Raw genomic sequence first — 18,299 nt, 5'->3', positions numbered from 1 at the left:
ATTTGCTGTTTAATGTTACACTCCCTCGGGCATGGGAATACTTGTGGGACAAGGGCCCCTCACTTGTTTCTGCATCAAACCTACTAGCTGCTGAGTTTCCCTTCCTACCAGCCATCGAACTACATTCCCCAGCTGTGGGCAGGGAAGTCAAGCCAAGCATCTCTCTTTCCCATGGTGTATTGCAATCCCCATGGATATTGCATCCTTGCTGGGGACAGAGGGTAGCAGTGGTTGTTAGGCAGGACCTTGGAGGGGAAAGCTGAGAACCCATCCAGGGGAGATGGGTAGGAGGCAGGACCATACTTGAGCCGAGGCTCCAAGTTTTTGATGCATGCTTCATTGTCCCAGTAGTCTTCACTTTTAAAACAAACTTAAAGATAATATTAAGAATTTCAAGCTCTTTTCCACTGCCAGTCCGCCGCCATCATGGGTCGCATGCACGCTCCCAGGAAGGGCCTGTCCCAGTCGGCTCTGCCCTATCGCCGCAGCATCCCCACCTGGCTGAAATTGACGTCTGACGACGTGAAGGAGCAGATCTACAAACTGGCCAAGAAGGGCCTGACTCCCTCACAAATCGGTGTGATCCTGAGAGACTCACATGGCGTTGCACAAGTACGTTTTGTGACAGGCAATAAGATCTTGAGAATTCTTAAGTCTAAAGGACTTGCTCCTGATCTTCCTGAGGATCTCTACCATTTAATTAAGAAAGCTGTTGCAGTTCGAAAACATCTTGAGAGGAACCGAAAGGATAAGGATGCTAAATTCCGTCTGATTCTGATCGAGAGCCGTATTCACCGGTTGGCTCGATATTATAAGACCAAACGAGTCCTGCCCCCCAATTGGAAATACGAGTCATCCACAGCCTCTGCATTGGTTGCATAAAATACCTATGTACTCGAACAATAAAATCATTGTTTAACAAAAAAAACAAAAAAAAGAATTTCAAGATGGCAATTGCCAAAGCATTAAGTCCTACATGCAAGGCCCTTCTGAGCAACAGGGCCCTGTGTAGTTGCACTCATTGTTCATCCCTGAAGCCAAGCCTGTTCACTGCTGTCTGTTTTCCACACAGCAGATGACATTTTCAAACCCAGATTTGATAATGTACCTTCCCATTGTCACCTTGCTATGATTTCCCATTATTTACAAGACAATGGTTCTGTCCTTACTCTGCCTCACTGGCGATATAAACTCTGAATGACCTGGCCCCAGGCTATCCTTTAACCTCATTTTGTATAAGAAGAATCTGAAGCAGTATCTTGGAGCCTTCTAGAGAGGGCACAAGGCTGCAGAGGAGTGTCTCAAAGCTCCTTGGTGACATCAGGAAACCAGGAGGCCCTTATCATGAATTTCATTTAGAAACAGCATTGCTACCGGTTCAAGGGGCATTTGTTTTGTCCTTTTCATTGCTAACATGCTGTCTTAATATCTGCCATTCGCTAGGCAGACCATTCGACACTTGTATCTCCTTCCTGAAGTAGCAGAGTACACTGCCATGATGCTGGCCATAGCTCTCAGGTACTTACCCACCACATAACTGAAGTGGAATGTTCCTGTACCTGACCATTGTGGGTCACTGTTCCTGAGAGGCCAGAAGCACATGTTTACTGGGCTGGCGCTCCCACTCTCACCCCCACCTTCCCTTGCCCCAGAAGAGAACAAGCCCCACTGTAATGTAGCCATCATTACATTTACTGAGCCTTCCTGTCTAGGGACATAGACATAAACAAGGAAAACTTTCTGTCAATCTGCTGGGGGTGGTCTCCCAGGAGGAGAAATGTGCTGAGTAGCAGGAGAGCAGTGTGTGCAAGAAGAGGGGCTCTGCTGGGGAACCTAGGCTGGGAAGACCTCCCACAGGAGGGGAACTGGGGCTTTATTAATAAGAAGAAACTCACTGGTGAGACCAGGCAGGAAAGAAGTTCCAGCATAATAATAGGCTGCTGAGTTTTACTGCAGAGGGCCATATGCTAAGCATTTCACATGTCTTGAGTCTCACCTAATTTAGCAGATAAGGAAACTGAGACTCAGAGAGAGCAATTAATTGTCAGAGTCCTATCCTAAGTGGGGTCTTCATTCCTAGAGTGTGGAGCTGAAGGTGAAGGGCCAGGCCAGGGTCTGGGGCAGAAACATGAAGAATAGGGAGTGGAAAGAAGGGAAGTCCCCAGCTGAGAAGGAAGTGCAGAGACCAGGGGCCGTGTGGGGTGGGGGTGGGGCTACCACATGGTAAATCTGACACCAGGAGACACCCTAGCCTCAGGCCTTGGTTGATACCCAGGGCATGGCACTCAGTGCTCAGGATGTGATATAGATTGTTTTTCAGTTTGCTCTGGAAAAAGGATTGAAAAAAATAAAGCACACAACTCTTCTGAGTTGACAAGGAGCTTTCAGATTTACTAACTTTCAACCACAAGAGTGTGATTCTGAGTTTCCAAGCACAGTCAGTCTTTAGAAGCCAGGGTAGACACCAAAGAGGTATAACATGGTGAATAGGCAGTCAGCAGAGTAACTGAAACATAGGCCAAGTAGATGTGGGGGAAGGGTTCCTTTAGTGAGGACCAAGAATTACCTCACCACCAGCTCACTGGTCAAAGGGAGGTGGCTTGCACTGATGAAAGGTTCTTCAGAGACCATCTACATGAGCCTATCAGAAACTGTAGAAAAACATAAGGTCAGGCCCCAACTTAGACCTACAAACTGGATGGGAGTCAGGCAAGCTGCATAGTTGTTAGGTTTCATAAGTGAATCAGACACACACTGCTGCAGTTGCCTTACTGCTTCACTTTATAGATGGGGAAACTGAGGCCCAGTGGGACACAATGACTGACCTGACTCTAATAGGGAAGGCAGGGTGTAACTACCTCCCAACCACACACCCTTTCTCCCCCACTCCCATCCTTTCAAGCTGTTGTGTGTGTTTTTTTTCTATTATGGCAGCTGTTAACCAATGGTCTCACCAATTCAAACACCAACAGAATTCCCCAATTTGGGGTGTGGTGAAGAAAGAAACTTTATTCCAGGCGTCCTCAAACTACAGCCTGCGGGCCACATGCGGGTGTTTTTGCCGTTTTGTTTTTTTTTTACTTCAAAATAAGATATGTGCAGTGTGCATAGGAATTTGTTCCTAGTTTTTTTTAAACTATAGTCCGGCCCTCCAACGGTCTGAGGGACAGTGAACTGGCCCCATTTAAAAAGTTTGAGGACCCCTGCTTTATTCAGTACAAACAGCTCAACAAGTGATACAGCACAGCTGTGAAAACAGAACTGCATTGGAACAGCTCAATTTGAGGCAGTGTGGCTATGAAAACAGCACAGCTGTGAGACTGCCCCAGAGCCAGGCCTCTCTTCAGCTAGGCAGCTCTGCTCTGCTCTGGTGAGACATATTTGGAGTTCTAGCTCAGCTAGGGAAACTCAGTCTTCAGTGGAAAAGGAAAAGTGCACTCCCTGAGCCAGAGGGGAAGCTGGCTTATATGGCAGGAGTCCCCACCCCTAGTTCCCGATTGGTTCATTTTCATGTAAATGAGGACTCCAAATCCTCACAGTTTGATTGCTCCAAAAGCACTGTCCTGAATGGTCAGAATAGAGCCACTCTGTTTGGTCAGAGTTGCACAGCTCTGATTGGATGGAGAAAGCCTCAGTCATATTGATTGAAATAGGATTCCAGGAACTCCTTTATAAGAGCTGGCTCAGATGGTAGAAACACAGTGTAGGCAGGCAGACTAGTGCAAGCTTCTTTGTGAAGTGCAGTTTGTGTGAGAGGCCCCTGTGCAGAAATGGCTGCTGGGCTCTGTTTTCTAAAATTTGAGTCCAGTTATTCGTAAGGAGCCCTTCTTAGTAGGTGTCTAACTCCCCTGGGTTCACAGCTGTCTTCAGTTGCAAGCAACTGGGGTAACTTCAATGCTGACGGTGTTTATTAGCTCAAACTGAAGGACTCTGGAGGTGGGGGCTATCAGGGTCAACCTTACTGCTCTGCAATTCTCCCTGATGTATTCTCTCTTGGTGGCTATTTCAGAAGCTTGGGTGTCCCCCATCTCTAACCTAGCCCGTGAGGGTGCTGATTTGTGAAGAAGCTGACTCATCCCTTCTTGCCACCTGGCTCTGGGCTTAGGCCCCACACCAGCATCTTCTTCTGCTTAGTGGGCAAGCCATAGCTCCTCAGGCTGTGTCTGGGGTTCCAGTCCAGGGCTCTTCTCAAGGTGGTACCTGACAGTGGCCCAGCACATGCCCAGCCAAACCAGAAACTCCAGTAATGGTATCAACACCTTCAAAGATTAAGGGTGGCAGATGGGGAAACTGGGGCTTATTGTGTTAGAGGGTCAATTAAGTTTCCTCAACTATTGAAGGGTAAGGCCCAGACAAAACAGAAAGTGGGCTTCAACCTGGGTTTTTGAACTCCAACATCTATACCTTTATAATGCTGTCTCTGTAGGTTCAATTACATTCTTCTGGGCTGAAGACATCTTTAGAGGGGCTTCCTGCCCCAGAAAGTGTCTAATCTGGAGACTTGGAGGGCAGAAGGTCGGTGTCCATAAAGCCTCAAGCTGTTTTCCACTCACCCCTCCTCAGTGTTCCTACAGCCGGCCCCGTAGAATGCAGTTGCATTTACCCCCAGACTCCTTGAGGGTAAGATGTGGATTGGGACACCATGTAGCCAGGATTTTATGAATGATAGTGAGTGCTAGTCCTAGGGAAGCTCCCCACCCCCAAATGGTTTGCTGGGGAGGGATGGAGAGTCTAGCATTTATGTACCTGGTCTGGAGTGAGGCTGGGGTGGTGGGCAACAGCACCCCTGGTTCCTGACCCCTCCTCTCCCTCACCTTCTGTGACTTCAGTCTCCCTAAGTTTATGGCCTCTGAGAATGGCTCAACTAGGACATCAGAAGGAGGCAAGTGGAGGAGAACAGGAGGGAGGCAGGCTGCAGGCAGAGCTGCACACAGGAGCACAGCAGCTCTACTTCCTGTGGGTGAGGGGCCTGGTGCCTGCACCTAGGGGGAAACTGCACAAACCTTTCTGCACAGGCTGCCTGCCCACCTAGCCTCTGTGCCTACCTGCCTCTCTCTCTCTGGCCACTGCCTCCCATCTGGGGCTGGCATCCCTGCTAAGTCCTGCAACCTGGACTGTGTCCTCCATCACCATGGGGCTGGCAAGGGGTTGGGCCGGAAACCAGAACCCGCCCTCCCATCACTGGGCACTGCTCCTTCCTCATTTTGCTGCTGATTCTAGCCCCAGGCAAAACAGATCGAGCTCTTTTGCTCCCTCTGGCAGCTCATCTCTAGATTGTGGGTGTCTTCTGAGGTGCTGCAGACAGCATCAGCCAAGTCGGGAACAACTGGGCCAACACTGTCCGTACTGGGACAGTGTGCCTGGTTCCTGGACCTCGTTCAGCCCTGCCTGTGGGAGGAGAGAAAGCTTTGCCGTGGCAGCCTGAGGATGATGCCCCAGCTTCAATTCAAAGATGCTTTTTGGGTGAGTGAAGACTGACAGGGAGTTAAACAAGTAGAATGGGAAGATTGGCTGAAATTTTCCCAGGGTAGTTGATTGGGATGTGGTCAAGGGAAGAGAGAGATTTACTCATAAAAATAGTGGTTGTATTTTGTATTTGTGGAGGTAACCTGGGCCACCGTCCCTTCTAAGTTGGAAGATAAAGGGGGTCCTCAGCCTGGGGTATGATTGCTATGCAAGCTTCAAGACAGTGGGTGAGAGATATCCCCTGTACCCCAGGACTGGTTCCTCCTCCAGGTGACCCTCTCCCCATAGCAGAATTTTTTGAGAGGAGAGTCCAATATGTGGGTGGGAATTTGAGGAGGCCAAATGAAGAAAAAAAGGGAATGGGTCACAGGTTTGGGGAGCAAACAAATGAATTGGGATATTGACTCTGCTATTAAAGGGCTAGATAAGTTATTTTACTTCTCTGAGCCTCATTTTTCCTACTTACATAGTGGAGGTAAATATTGATAAATATACAAGTCTATTGAGAGGATTAAACATGGTGATCAAATGTAACAAAGTCCCTAGTACCTTGTTGGCATTCAAATAGTAATTCTCTTCCCTCACACAAACCCCCTTCCTTGCAGTCCTTAGGGACCCTTTGAAGAGGCAGGAGGGCAGGTCAATTCCTTGCTCATTTTCTTAAATTCAGTGCAGAGGTAAATCAATTTCTTTCTTTCTTCCATGAGAGAATGGCACCCAACTGGTGGCTTGGCCCAGCCTGCAAGCCCAGTTTGGGCCTCAAATCCCCTCTGATTTTTCTGACTGTTTTTCAGCCTTCTCCTCTGCTCCTGGACTTCTAGCTGTCCCCGGTGCTCAAGGGGGGAAAGCTGAGACCTCTCTGATTAGAGCTGAGGAATGTGATTGTCCCAAGAGCCCCCCTCTCAACCCCATAGAGGACTCCATGGCCCTTTGCCTCAGTCAACAGCCTCCCCTCCCTGGATCCTTTTCTGGGACCTGTGACCAGCATGTGAGTGACCTGTTTTGTGCCCACTCTGGCCACACAGTGGAGAGAGGGCTGCCTGGGTAGGACACTCTGTGCCTCTATGGACCTCTGTTTAGACAATGGAGACAGACCTGGCTCAGCCAATCCCACCACCAGGTTGGCAGTTGGGGATTACAAAAGGGGGTGGATAGGTGGCTACAGTGGGGGAGGCAGGGAGTGGTGAGTCACCACATCATTGCTCTGAAGAGTATAAGGTTGGAGAAAGGGGTAAGGCCTGAAAATCCAGGTTGCTCTGTAGCCCAGGAGACCCTGATTGTTTTCCCTCCAGGACACCTATCCCACACCAGAGTGCCTGGGCCCACTTCCCTAGGGCAGAGCTGGGGGCAAGGAGATCTGGGCAGTAGAAAATAGTGTATGAGGAAGCAGGGTGTGGCAGTAGCAGCAGCAACAGAAGCAGCAGCAAGAAAGCAGCTTCCTGAGCCGTATCCTGCCACACTCTGCACTTGCCCCACCTCTGAGCCACTGTGGGCTTCATGGCCTCCAGCTGCCTCCGGTCCTCTACTGCTGGCTCCCTGCGCCTGATGTGGGGGTACAGCTTCCCTGGGGAAGGTCAGATCTGGGGGGCGGGGGGAGAGAAGTGATCAGTGGGAGCCTGACATACTGACCCTGGCAAATGCCTCAAAATGGCTTTGAATTCTAGCACCACTCCCTGACCCTCAGCCCATGAGGACATCTAACACTCACAGAAACATGTGTCAAATCACTCTTTTAAACCAATGAAGTAGTTTTTTGTTTTCCACATTACTTGGGGGAAAATTAAGAGAGCTTAAGTAACTTGCCCAAGATCACAAAGCTTGGATTGAACCCAACAGGCTGGCTCCAGGGCCTGGGTTCTCACCCAAGGTGCTTCATTATTCTCTATCAACATGGCAGATCACTACATTTTGGAGCCACATTGGTGAAATGGACAAAAAAAAATCTGTCCTTCCTACCTCTCAGAGAAGTAGGGAGATCAGGCAAGGTTTATAGAAGTACCTTGAAGCTCAATTTACACATAAATCTGTAAAACACAAAAGGCATACTGATCTAACTGCCAGGATGTTAGGGATAGAGCACAGCCATCCCCCTCTACTATTTCCGCCTACCCCAGCCCAAGGCAATACCATTAAACCCTGCAGCTGGGCAGCACACTAAAAATGACTAGTCTTTAATAGTGGTAGGAAATCCTACAAAAATGATGTCCAACACCACAGCACTTTAATTATCTGGCAATCTCAACTTTCTAGAACACAGGTGTCACCAGCCCTGTTTCTGGCACTAGCTAATAGTAAGGAGAGAAACGAAAGTCATTTTTAAGGAGCTAAGAGCTTACACGAAAGCCCATTTACTTTACTTATACTAGACTAGAGGCCTGGTGCACGAAATTCATGCATGGGGGGTCCCCTCAGCCCAGCCTGCACACTCTCCAATCCGGGACCCCTCGGGGGATGTCCAACTGCTGGTCTAGACCGACAGTTGGACATCCCTCTCACAATCCTGGACCGCTGGCTCCTAATTGCTCACCTGCCTGCCTGCCTGGTTGCCCCTAACTGCCTCCCCTCTCCACCAGTCTGATCGTCCCTCACTGCCTCTGCGTGCCGTCCTGATCGGCCCTAACTGCCCGCCCCCCTGCTGGCCTAGTCATCCCTCACTGCCACCCCCCGCCAGCCTAATCGCCCCCAACTGCACCCCACCCCCACTGGCCTGGTCGCCCCCAACTGCCCCCCCCCCCCGCCAGTCTGGTCGCCTCTTACTGCCCCCCCCTACCAGCCTGGTCATCCCACGCAGCTTGCTGTTCAGTCGTTTGGTCGTCCCTCACTAATTCCCCCTGCCAGCCTGGTCACCCCCAACTGTCCCTCCCCACTGGCCTGGTCACCTCTTACTGCCCCCCCTGCCAGCCTGGTTGCCCCCAACTGTCCCCCCTGCTGGCCTGGTCACCCCCAACTACCCCCTGCTGACCTCGTCACTCCCAACAGCCCCCCTGCTGGCCTGGTCGCCCCCAACTGCCTTCCCTGCCAGCCTGGTCACCCCTCACAGCCCCGCCACCAGCTTGGTCACCCCACGCAGCCTGCTTGTTCAGTCATTTGGTAGTCCCTCGGGCTGGCCCTGGGTGGCTGGGCAGCTGACATCTGAGGCTTGCCTGCACCTCGAGCCGGCCCTGGGTGGCTGAGGGGCTGAGGGGACTGGGGGACTCCGGAGGCAGACGCACGCATCGGTCGGACCTGCCTGGGGGCGGGCCTGGCTGTACCGCACACCTGCTGCCCCAGCGGGGCTACGGAGACTGGGCGCCACCATCTTGTGACTGTGGGTGCCGCCAACTTTGAAGGCATGGCAGTCAATTAGCATATTCCCTCGTTATTGGCTGTGGGCGCTGCCATGTTTGTGAGGGCATGATGATCAATTAGCATATTCCCTCTTTATTAGATAGGATGGCCCATAGCTTTTAGGTAGGGCCTATGAACTCTGGTTTTACCCACAATTTTTACAAAATCAGTCATGTGATTTTTTTAACCGGTAGATGTAGCAACTAGTAGGGTTCTGCATGGAACCTGATATATATTGGTGATTGATAAATATTGGTGGATCTGAACTTTTAGAGATAGTTTCACAGATATCTGGTAGACTGATAGCAAGAGAGGAGACAAAAAAAAATTATAAAAAGCAAACAGAATGGCTCATAAGTGGTGGAAACATTCAGCATAGGAGTAGAAAAGTTCTGTCCCTAAGAAGGCCTGTATTTGCAAAGTTATCAGTGTTGCCACAGAGTATTTATAGCCTGCCTTTATCTGTGGCAGAGCATTCAGATGCAGGCTGCTGTGGGAATGAGGTGAGAGTAGGGCTAGCCACGTAGGGAGGGAAGGGATAATTTGATTTATATTAAACACACACCAGGATAAAGAGCATCATGGCTTTGCACGAAGTTTGTGGCTGAGCCTCAGAGCAGGGCCTGTCAGTGAAATAAAGCTGAGGCTGAGAATACAGATGCCCAAGCTGAGAAGGCCTTAGATCTCCAATACCTGCCTCAGCACCAAGTCAGAGGCGCATAGAAGCCTAGAAGAGGCAGGATGCTTCCCCTCACCCCTTCCATACACACAGCTCTCCTCTCCAGTGGCTGTGCTCCCAGCAGACAACCAATCTGCATTGCAAGAAACATCTGTCTGCATCCTCAGCACAGGGCTGGCAAGTGGGGTATATACTCAGTCAATGTTTGTAGAATAAGCGAATGAACAGTGAATATCTACATGGTCCCACCTGCCTTCCTGAACCTATTTTCTCCTCCATTTCATTTTAGTTATATTTACAAATATTTGTTAAGCAGGGTTCTTGACTAGGTGGTTTAAACTGTACTGCCCAGCCTCACCCCTAAATCCAATCAGATGAATGAGACCATCTTGCCCTCAAGGAAGTCACCATCCAGTGCTGGAAACTCAGGTTCCCTGATAACTGGGCTAGGCCTTGTGTACCAAGTGGAGCAGGGCTCTGAGGCGTGCTTATCCTTCCCACTGTCTCACTCTCTCCCAGACCTATATATCTAATGGCCTTTGCAAAAAAGTCACTGGGTATTGTTTTAAGAGGAAAGCTCTAGTCCTGGGCCAGGTTTTATTGATATCTACATCCTACCCCTTTTGGGGTTATTAAAAGGAAAAGTGAGAGCCTGAGGAGGCTAGGCCAGAGTTACTACAGTGGCCTCTCACCACCACTGCGACCCACCTTTAGGCAGAAGCCACCAAGGGGGACTGAGAATAGGCCTGAAATTTTCCTTCTTCTTTGTGGTCACATCTCCCTTTTAAGCTGGTGTCCAGCTTCATCTGGAAAGCTCTGTGCCAAGCGTGGAGAGTCTGAGGACCCCAAGAGACAGAGGACAGAGGAAAGTACTACTCCCTGGGTGGGGGCATGAATTACCAGGGAGGCACATGGGACTGAGGCTGGGCCCACCCCTCCCCCATGTGTCCACTCAGCTGCTGTAGCTTCTTCCCCTTCCCAGTTTTGAGATTCTGAGGTTCCTCATTTAGGAGACTACAGAGAAGGGCCCCACTTTAACCTGTCCTAAAGCTGCTGTCCACTACCTCAGGACCTGCCGACAGTGGCCCCAGGACTTCATGGAAAATCAGGGGAGGTTGATGTTCACTGGGTACCTGTTCTGTTCTGGACACTTAAAGCTATGAACATACCTTAAAAGCAGAAAATATAAGATCCTAAAAGGAAAGTGGAAAAATAGGAAGAAAAAAAAAAACAGGAATAAAACAGCCTTAGTTGTCTCATCACACAGAGATTGCTGGTAATATTTTGCCGTGTTTTTCTAAGATTCTTAACATAGGTACAAGCTAATTTTCTTGCATTTTAAAATTTATTTTTAATCATGGAAAAATACATCTAACATAAAATTTACCATCTTGACCATTTTAAATGTACAGTCCAGATCCATAATTACATTCACATTGTTTTAAGACCTGCCCCCCACCCTTTCAACATAATTCCATTTTGAACATGTGGTTGTGGATGTGGTTTCCTTGTCTTCAAAACAACATTGTTAATGACTGTATAGTCCTGCATCTTGTGGATTTGGTGGACATGCTATGATTTATTTATTCAATCCTCTATTGTTGCACATTTAGGTTGTTGCCAATTATTTACTATTCTAGACAGTGATGCAATGGGTAGATCTTTGTGTATCAAAGTTTGCATTTGAGGATTACTTCCTTGGGTAGATTCCCAGAAGAGGAGATATTCCTGAGTAAGAAAGTGCGGGTTCTCTAGCATTTGGCACTAGCAGACCCTTTGGAAACCCTCTACCCCTCTGGCTGGATAGGAGCTGGAGGACCAAACTGAGAGGGGCCCTGCTGAGAACCAAAGTCTGCTCAGACGCTGCGTGAGGACTAGCAGTAGGACAGGCCCTATGGCCTTGAAGGCTGAGGAGGCCAGTGGCTGAGGAGCAGGTCCTCCTGGAGCAATAGGGACTTAGAGGCAAGAGAGGGATGGATGCCTGGCTGTTCCACCTTTCCAACTGCCTTGTCAGTGTCTCCCCGGTCATGGCTGTCAGAAAGAATGAGGACAGAAGTTCTCTCTGTACTACTTAGGAGAGTTCTTCAAGACATGGTATTTTGTGTAAAAAGCACAGAGCCAAGCTGTGTGTGTCTGGTATTCAACCTGCTGTGAGAACTGGGGGAAATAAGCCTTTATATTAGCTTAGGCTTGTTTTAACAACGAGAATCTCTGGAATGACGCACAGAGAACTAATTAAAGTGATGACCTTTGGGGGAAGTGAAAGAAAAGAAATTGGTGGGGGACAGGGCTGGTGGCAGTGAGTGCTTTCACTTTTTTATACTGTTTAATTTTTAGACTGTGTAAATGTATTACTTATTGAAAAATTTAAATTAAAGTTAAAAGGAAAAAGGAGACATTTATTTCAAGTTCCATGAATATATTTTTATCCGAGTCCCAGCTACTTAAATCAACCCAGAGGAGTGGTATACAGCCTGTTTGCTGAGTACCTAATAGAAGCCAGGCACTGGGACAGTCACTGCACATGTATCCAAACCCACCTGCACGGGAGGGGTGTCAATGCCCTCCCATCTCCTACACAGAGCCGTGGGCAGGTCAAAGGCTACTCTATGGTCACATGTCTAGGGCAAAGCAAGGGCTCTCATGCAGGTCTGTCGGATGCCATCATGCTCCGCAACTGAATTCAAGGCAATTGGCTAGTCTGTTCTTGGTTCCATTATAACTCCTGCAGGGTAAAAGGATGGCATTGGTTTCTACGGTCTTGGAAGCAGGGTGATTTTTTTTTCTCCACTTCTCTAATTTAATGCAAGTGATCACAGATTACATGTGTCATTAAAAGAAAAATATCTGAAAACAAAACTAAGAAATTCCTGTTTGCAAGGCCGAGATGGTAATTTTAGGCAAAAATTGTGGTTCAATAGCATTCCTCTTTCACATACTCTGTGCACGCTCTGTAGTATAGCAACCCCTCCCCACCCCTCATTCTCCCCCACCCGCCCCCGGAGGACTGAGAACTTGGCTCATCTGTTCTCATTCCACAGGACGTGGCCAACTGTCTGATGGTAATAGTAGATTGCAGAGGTGTGTGGTCGTGCTTGCTCCGCTTTTGCAATGCCTGCAGACGGTCACCTATAGGATTTACTGGCTGTAGTGTCCTGGGTCAAGAGTATAACCCATGCCTTTTTTTTTTTTTTTTTATCTTTGGTGGAAAACAAGATCTGCTTCTCAATGACCCTCTTTGCACTGCAATTCCCAGGAAACTGGGGGCTTTTTCTTGCTGTTCCTAATACTTATCCACAACTGAGGTAGCCCCTGAAAAGGAAAGGAAGGGTCTTTCTTGGGCTTTCAAAGAGTGGGTGGGGATTTGGGAAATGGCAGGAGGACAAGTGACACTCCAGGTGGAAGGATGACATGGGCAAAAGTGTGGAGGGGGAGTGGGCACAGTGGGTTTGGGAGACGGTTTTCTGTCCTAGAGGATTGTTCAGGGTAGGAAGGGAAGATTCCAGCTGGATTGTGAAAAGTCCTGACAAGACTTAGATGGTGACAGAAATACTGTTTTCTGCCTTTTTGCAGCCTTTCCAGTGGTGGATGTTTCCTCTCGTGCAAAGGGGGCTGAAGGCTACAAGTTGTGGGCAGGATGCCCTTCCTCCTCACCCAGAGCCTAACTAACACTGTGAACTGCACAATAAAAGGAACTTGGTGTAGAAACTAAAACCGCTTTTGGCTTCCAGCAAGAGACAATGGTGCCCTGTGCCTTGAGGGCTGCTCACACCAGGGCTCCCCACCGGGATAGCTCCAGAAGTTCCCTTCCTTACAGGCTCAGTAATTCCCCTTCTTGAGGCTCAGAAGGGAACAGGCTTCTTTGAAGCATCACCTGGCCCTCACCCTCACTTGCTGGGGGCCTTGGGGAATCATTTCCCCTGTCTGAACTTCATTTTCCATATCTGTAGGATGTCAGAGTGATGTTCACCTAAGATGAAGGCTTTGAAGATGGGGAGGCTCAGGGCAGAAGGGACCCAGACTTATAATTGGATATGCTCTATAGGGTGAGCCTCATATGTGGATTCTCCTATTCCCAGAATGCCTTTCCAACTCTGTTCACCATTGCATATTAAATTTCACCATTAGAGACCCTTCCCATGGATTCAAGTGACAAGATGCATTTAATTCCAACAATAGCCCTGTGAGTTTGGTATTTTTATTCCCATTTTACAGAGAGAAAACCAAGGGGATGTGTACCTGGGGGTGCCACCCAGATGGATTTTGGGGCTACTGGGCCAGGCCTGGCTGCTATCTTCTCAGGCCTGGGTCAGAGAGCCCTTTGGGGTTAATGGGAGGGTGTGGTGATTTGCTGAGACCTAGAACCCTGAGCAACCGTCAGGCAAGTGACAGCCACTTCTGCTGGTGCTGACAGGCCAACTACTATTGGGTAACAGGAAGTGACAGCTGGAGCTCAAGTAGCAGTCAGGGTGGGGATGGAGTGGCCAGATGATACTCAGGGCTTCCCAGCTATGGAAATGGAAAAACAGAAGCTGAGCCATAGTGGAGATGAGAAGAGGAGGTGATGAACTGAGGCAGGAGAGTGCTTTAAGGAACAACAAAGAGACCTGTGTGACTGGGGCAGAGAGATGAGATGAAGAGTAGTTGGAGATCAGATCAGAAATGTAACAGGGAGCCAGATCTTGTAGGACTATAGTTCTTAAAAAAGTCCCAATGTCCAGGCCATACCACAAGTCAATTACCTCTGAATTTGGAGGTGGGGACTGGGCATCAATGTTTTTCCAAGTTCTCCAGTGTTTCCAAAGTGAGACAGAGTTGAGAATCGTTGGTGTAGATAACAGTGGTGATCCTGGATGCACTGCCACTGCTAAGGAGCAGATATCTGGCTTTTACCATTTACATGTTTTTTTTTAACCTTATAATCTTATACAATTACTTTTTTATTTTAGTAAACTAGAGGCCCGGTGCACGACATTTGTGCGCTAGGGCGAGGGGGGCGGGGATCCCTCAGCCCAGCCTGCACACTCTCGCAATCCTGGATCCCTCTCACAATCCAGGACAGCTGGCTCCTAACCGCTCGCCTGCCTGCCTGATCACCCCTAACCACTCTGCCTGCCTGATTGCCCCTAATCACTCTGCCTGCCTGCCTGATGCCCCAACCACTCTGCCTGCCTGCCTGATGCCCCTAACCACTCTGCCTGCCTGATGCCCCTAACTGCTCTCCTGCCTGCCTGATCTCCCCTAACTGCTCTCCTGCCTGCCTGATCTCCCCTAACTGCTCTCCTGCCTGCCTGATCCCCTCTAACCACTCTGCCTGCTGCCTGATTGCCCCTAACCACTCGCTTGCCTGCCTGATCACCCCTAACCATCTCTGCCTCAGTCCCTGCTGCTGTGGCTTCGACCAGAAGGACATCTGGAATGATGTCCAGAAGGTCGTTTGGCTGTCTGGTCTAATTAGCATATTATGCTTTTATTATTATAGATATATATAATATAAAATTTACCATTTTAACCATTGTAAGTGTGCAATTCAGTAGCATGAAGTACATTCACAATATTATACAAGCATCGCCACTATTTCTGGACCATTTCATCATCCCAAACAGAAACTCTGTACCCATCTATACATATAAAAGGCTAATAAGCAAAGTGTCCCCATGGGAGTTCGACCGAGAGACCAGGGGTTCAATCGCTCTCTATGATGTGCACTGACCACCAGGGGGCGGCAAAGAATGAAGGGAGGCCCTGGCCGGCAGCTAGAAAGCCTCAATCAGCCCTGATTGCTAGCCAGGCCTAGGGACTCTACCCATGCATGAATTTCGTGCACTGGGCCTCTAGTTAAACAATAATTCTCCATCTCCATTCTCTTTTCTCCTACTTCTTTCTACTTTCTGTCTCTATGAATTTGCCTAAGTAGGAACCTCATATAATAATTGTCCTTTTGTATCTGGTTTACTTCACTTAGCATAATGTCTTTCAGGTTCATTCATGTTTTAGCATGTGTCAGAATTTCATTCCTTTTTATGGCTGAACACTATTCACTCACTTTGCTGAACCTCAGTTGCTCATCTGTTACATGGAACAATAACAGCACAGTGGACATTGCAGGGTTCTATGAGAATTAGAGGTGATAAGATATCAAGAATACTGGCCTTTCCATACATATCCTACCCAGTTCCCTTCCCTGAACTTGGAACCTGGCCCTGGCTCCTATTAAGCTCCTAGGAAAGTCCCACACCTTTCTCTGCCTGACTCAGGACTCTTCTTCAGCTGTCCTCAAGCCACATCTTCAGACACCTGTCCAGCCCCCTCAGATCTCTCATTGCTGCCTTTCACTCAGGCTTACAGTTCTGAGCATCATCACACTTCCAGGCTCTTAAACCTGAGGGGCTCATTTTCTCTGCCTGGACTTGTGTTCACCCCCAACCCCAACCCCTCCTTGTTCTAAGTTTTCAATACATTTTGGTTTCATAAAGCAGAAGGAAGAAGTAGGATATTGAGCTGGGCCTTTAAGATTTGAGATGGTGGAGGGGAAGTGGGCAGTCATCACAGACTTGGGAGAGAGGATTGTGATAGTGGAGACTTTTCCTTCCTGATAATGGAGGAGGCTTATTTAAAAGAACAAAGCTTTCAAGCCAGACAGACTTTGGTCTAAAGTCTGGCACACCCATAAAATTGCTGTTTGGTCCTGGAAAAATTATAAAACGTCTTTCATCCTCAGTGTCCTCAAACAATAGCACCCTTCAGTCACTATTCCTGAGATAAGAGGCACCAGATGCACACAGTAGGTCCTCTTCTGGTGCTTGTTGTTGCCCACCCCAACCTTACCTAGGTATGTGGGATTCCTGAGAGGCCCTGAAAGTTCACAGAGTCTGACAGAGCCTCCATAAGGTTGCAAGGGGGCTGTCAGACACAGACCTGCAGGCTTCCCAGCATGTTGGGACCAAGCAAGGACCCAAGCCAAGGGGGCCCAGATGTGTTAGGGAACCATCCAGCTGGGCTGCTACTCTGGTGAGGAGCCCTGGGAGGCCCTGCAGGGCCATCCGTCAGACGGGGGAAGGAGGGCGGTCAATAAAAATACATTTCTAATCTCAAGCTCCTGTCAGCCCTGCTAAAACCAGAATAGCTCATCTAACCACATCACATTTGGTTCTTAAAAAATAAATGTCTGTCTATGCCTTCTCAACTCTCTCCCTGTGACACCTATCCTGAACTATCTTAGAAAAGCTGCAAATCTTCTCACAATTATCTGCTTATTCATGGTTCCTTCCAATCCTTGGGTCAGGGCACATCTAGACCCAAAACACCTCGTACAGGACAGGTCTCTGTGGAACCTCCAACCTGCTCATAGACCACTAGTGAAGAGGTGCTTGCCACCTATTGAGGCAGCTTGCCCTGCATTCCATAACTGAGGTCACTTAAGCTCTTGGAAAACCCTTCCTTGTATTGAACTGGAGTTGTCCTCCCTGTCTTACTGCCTGAATCTTGCCTAGGGCTCTGAGGACATCATCCACAGATGTCTCCCTAGAAAAGCTCTAACACATGCTGAGCAGTGTGGAAGAGATATATAATAATGGCTTTGGAAGGTAGAAGAAAGGAAAATTGTTTCCTGCTTTCACCCTACCATTCTTGTACAAAGCCTTTCTAATGTCTGACATGCTCTTGAGTTGATAAGCTCTTTGTTTAAAAAAAAATTTTTTTAAAGAACAAATACCACCTCTGTTTCTAATGGCCCACAAAGATCTACAGATATTATTCCTCAAGGGCTTTGGCTTAGGATCCTCTCCTCATCCAACCCTCCTCCTGGGATACTCTGGGTAAGGAACCAGCTTGCCTACTCTACTGAAGTCTTAAGTCATCCATTCATCCATCCGTCCATCCATCCATCCATCCATCCATCCATCCATCCATCCAGGGCAGTGTTTGGTCCTTTGGCTTCCTCAGTTTGCTGAATAAAAATAGTGAAGGCGAGACCAACTATGGGGCAATAGGTGAGGGGCAGGGGAAAGAGCCTGGTTGCTACTCACTGACTTGCTTTCTCAGAGCCTCAGTTTCCATATTTCTACCACTATTATAAGAAGTAGAGGGAATGAGTCTGTCTGGTTTATCTAAAGGTGCTGGGTAATGAGTTTTTGAATCTGCAAGCAAATGGTCTGGTTTCCTCCATGGGCACCTCAGAAGCCAACAGTCATGAAGCCACATTGTTTCAAGAGTCTCCCTGAGGCATGTGTTAGAGATTTTCTAGTTCTTTTCAGATATAACTTACTCCAGTTCAACAAACTAAGATCAGAATTTCACTCTCATTCAGTTTAAAGCTTACCAGGCTTCCATCTGTGTGTTTGAAGCCTATGATGGGAAACGAGAACAGGGTCCATTTCTTCACTTGCTATATTCTACACATCCCCACTTGCTGGAATTAGCCTCCAGCATATATGCTGGAGGCTAATTTCAGCACCCACTGCCAGCTGCTCCTGGCATCTCCATGGACAGGGACATCACGGGTCAGGACTCTAAAAGGGTGAAAGATGTATTTCCCTGGCGCTGTTGTAGCTGGTGAAAGTGTAGTAGGTGGTAGGTGTCCACAGATCAGCTCTTCCTCGTCTGGATACCTTGGCAGGTTCTTTGCCAACCCGCCCCCCTGGATTAGTACCCTCTGCAGTATCTGCCCGTTTTCTGCTGCTGTCTGCCTCTGACCCCTCATAATCATATCCAACAGTTCACTCCACACAGTTTCTTTTGGTGCCTCCTCTCTCCCTGCCAGGCAGTTCTCAAGGGTAGAGTTACAAGGATGCTCTTCCGAGTTACCTTCTGTGGCCCCCACTTAGTT

General features: G+C 48.5%; 2 protein-coding genes across 4 annotated transcripts in view; both read left to right on the top strand.

Moving 5' to 3' along the window:
- Positions 1 to 403: 403 nt before the first annotated feature.
- On the top strand, positions 404 to 940 carry LOC307097701 (small ribosomal subunit protein uS15-like). The gene has a single exon (XM_079767765.1). The coding sequence runs from the start codon at positions 427 to 429 to the stop codon at positions 880 to 882; it is 456 nt and encodes a 151-aa protein (XP_079623891.1). The 5' UTR covers positions 404 to 426; the 3' UTR covers positions 883 to 940.
- Positions 941 to 5,267: 4,327 nt separating this feature from the next.
- PSTPIP1 (proline-serine-threonine phosphatase interacting protein 1) overlaps positions 5,268 to 18,299 on the top strand; it is a 44,991-nt gene continuing 31,959 nt past the window's right edge. The window contains exon 1 of one of the 3 annotated variants that reach the window (XM_079769554.1): positions 5,268 to 5,463. In XM_079769554.1, the coding sequence (XP_079625680.1) occupies positions 5,428 to 5,463 (36 nt within the window). In that variant the 5' untranslated portion in view covers positions 5,268 to 5,427. The remainder of the gene's footprint in view (positions 5,464 to 18,299) is intronic. The other 2 variants (XM_079769552.1, XM_079769553.1) reach the window with 2 other exon arrangements.

The sequence above is a fragment of the Cnephaeus nilssonii genome (genome assembly GCF_951640355.1).
Source record: "Cnephaeus nilssonii genome assembly, chromosome: 4".
Lineage (NCBI taxonomy): Eukaryota > Metazoa > Chordata > Mammalia > Chiroptera > Vespertilionidae > Cnephaeus > Cnephaeus nilssonii.
The sequence above is the reverse complement of the archived record's forward strand: the minus strand, read 5'-3'. Positions and strand labels throughout refer to the sequence as shown.

What these genes read in the sequence shown, in the direction of transcription:
- LOC307097701 (XM_079767765.1), top strand. Translation starts at nt 427, where the DNA reads ATGGGTCGCATGCACGCTCCCAGGAAGGGCCTGTCCCAGTCGGCTCTG.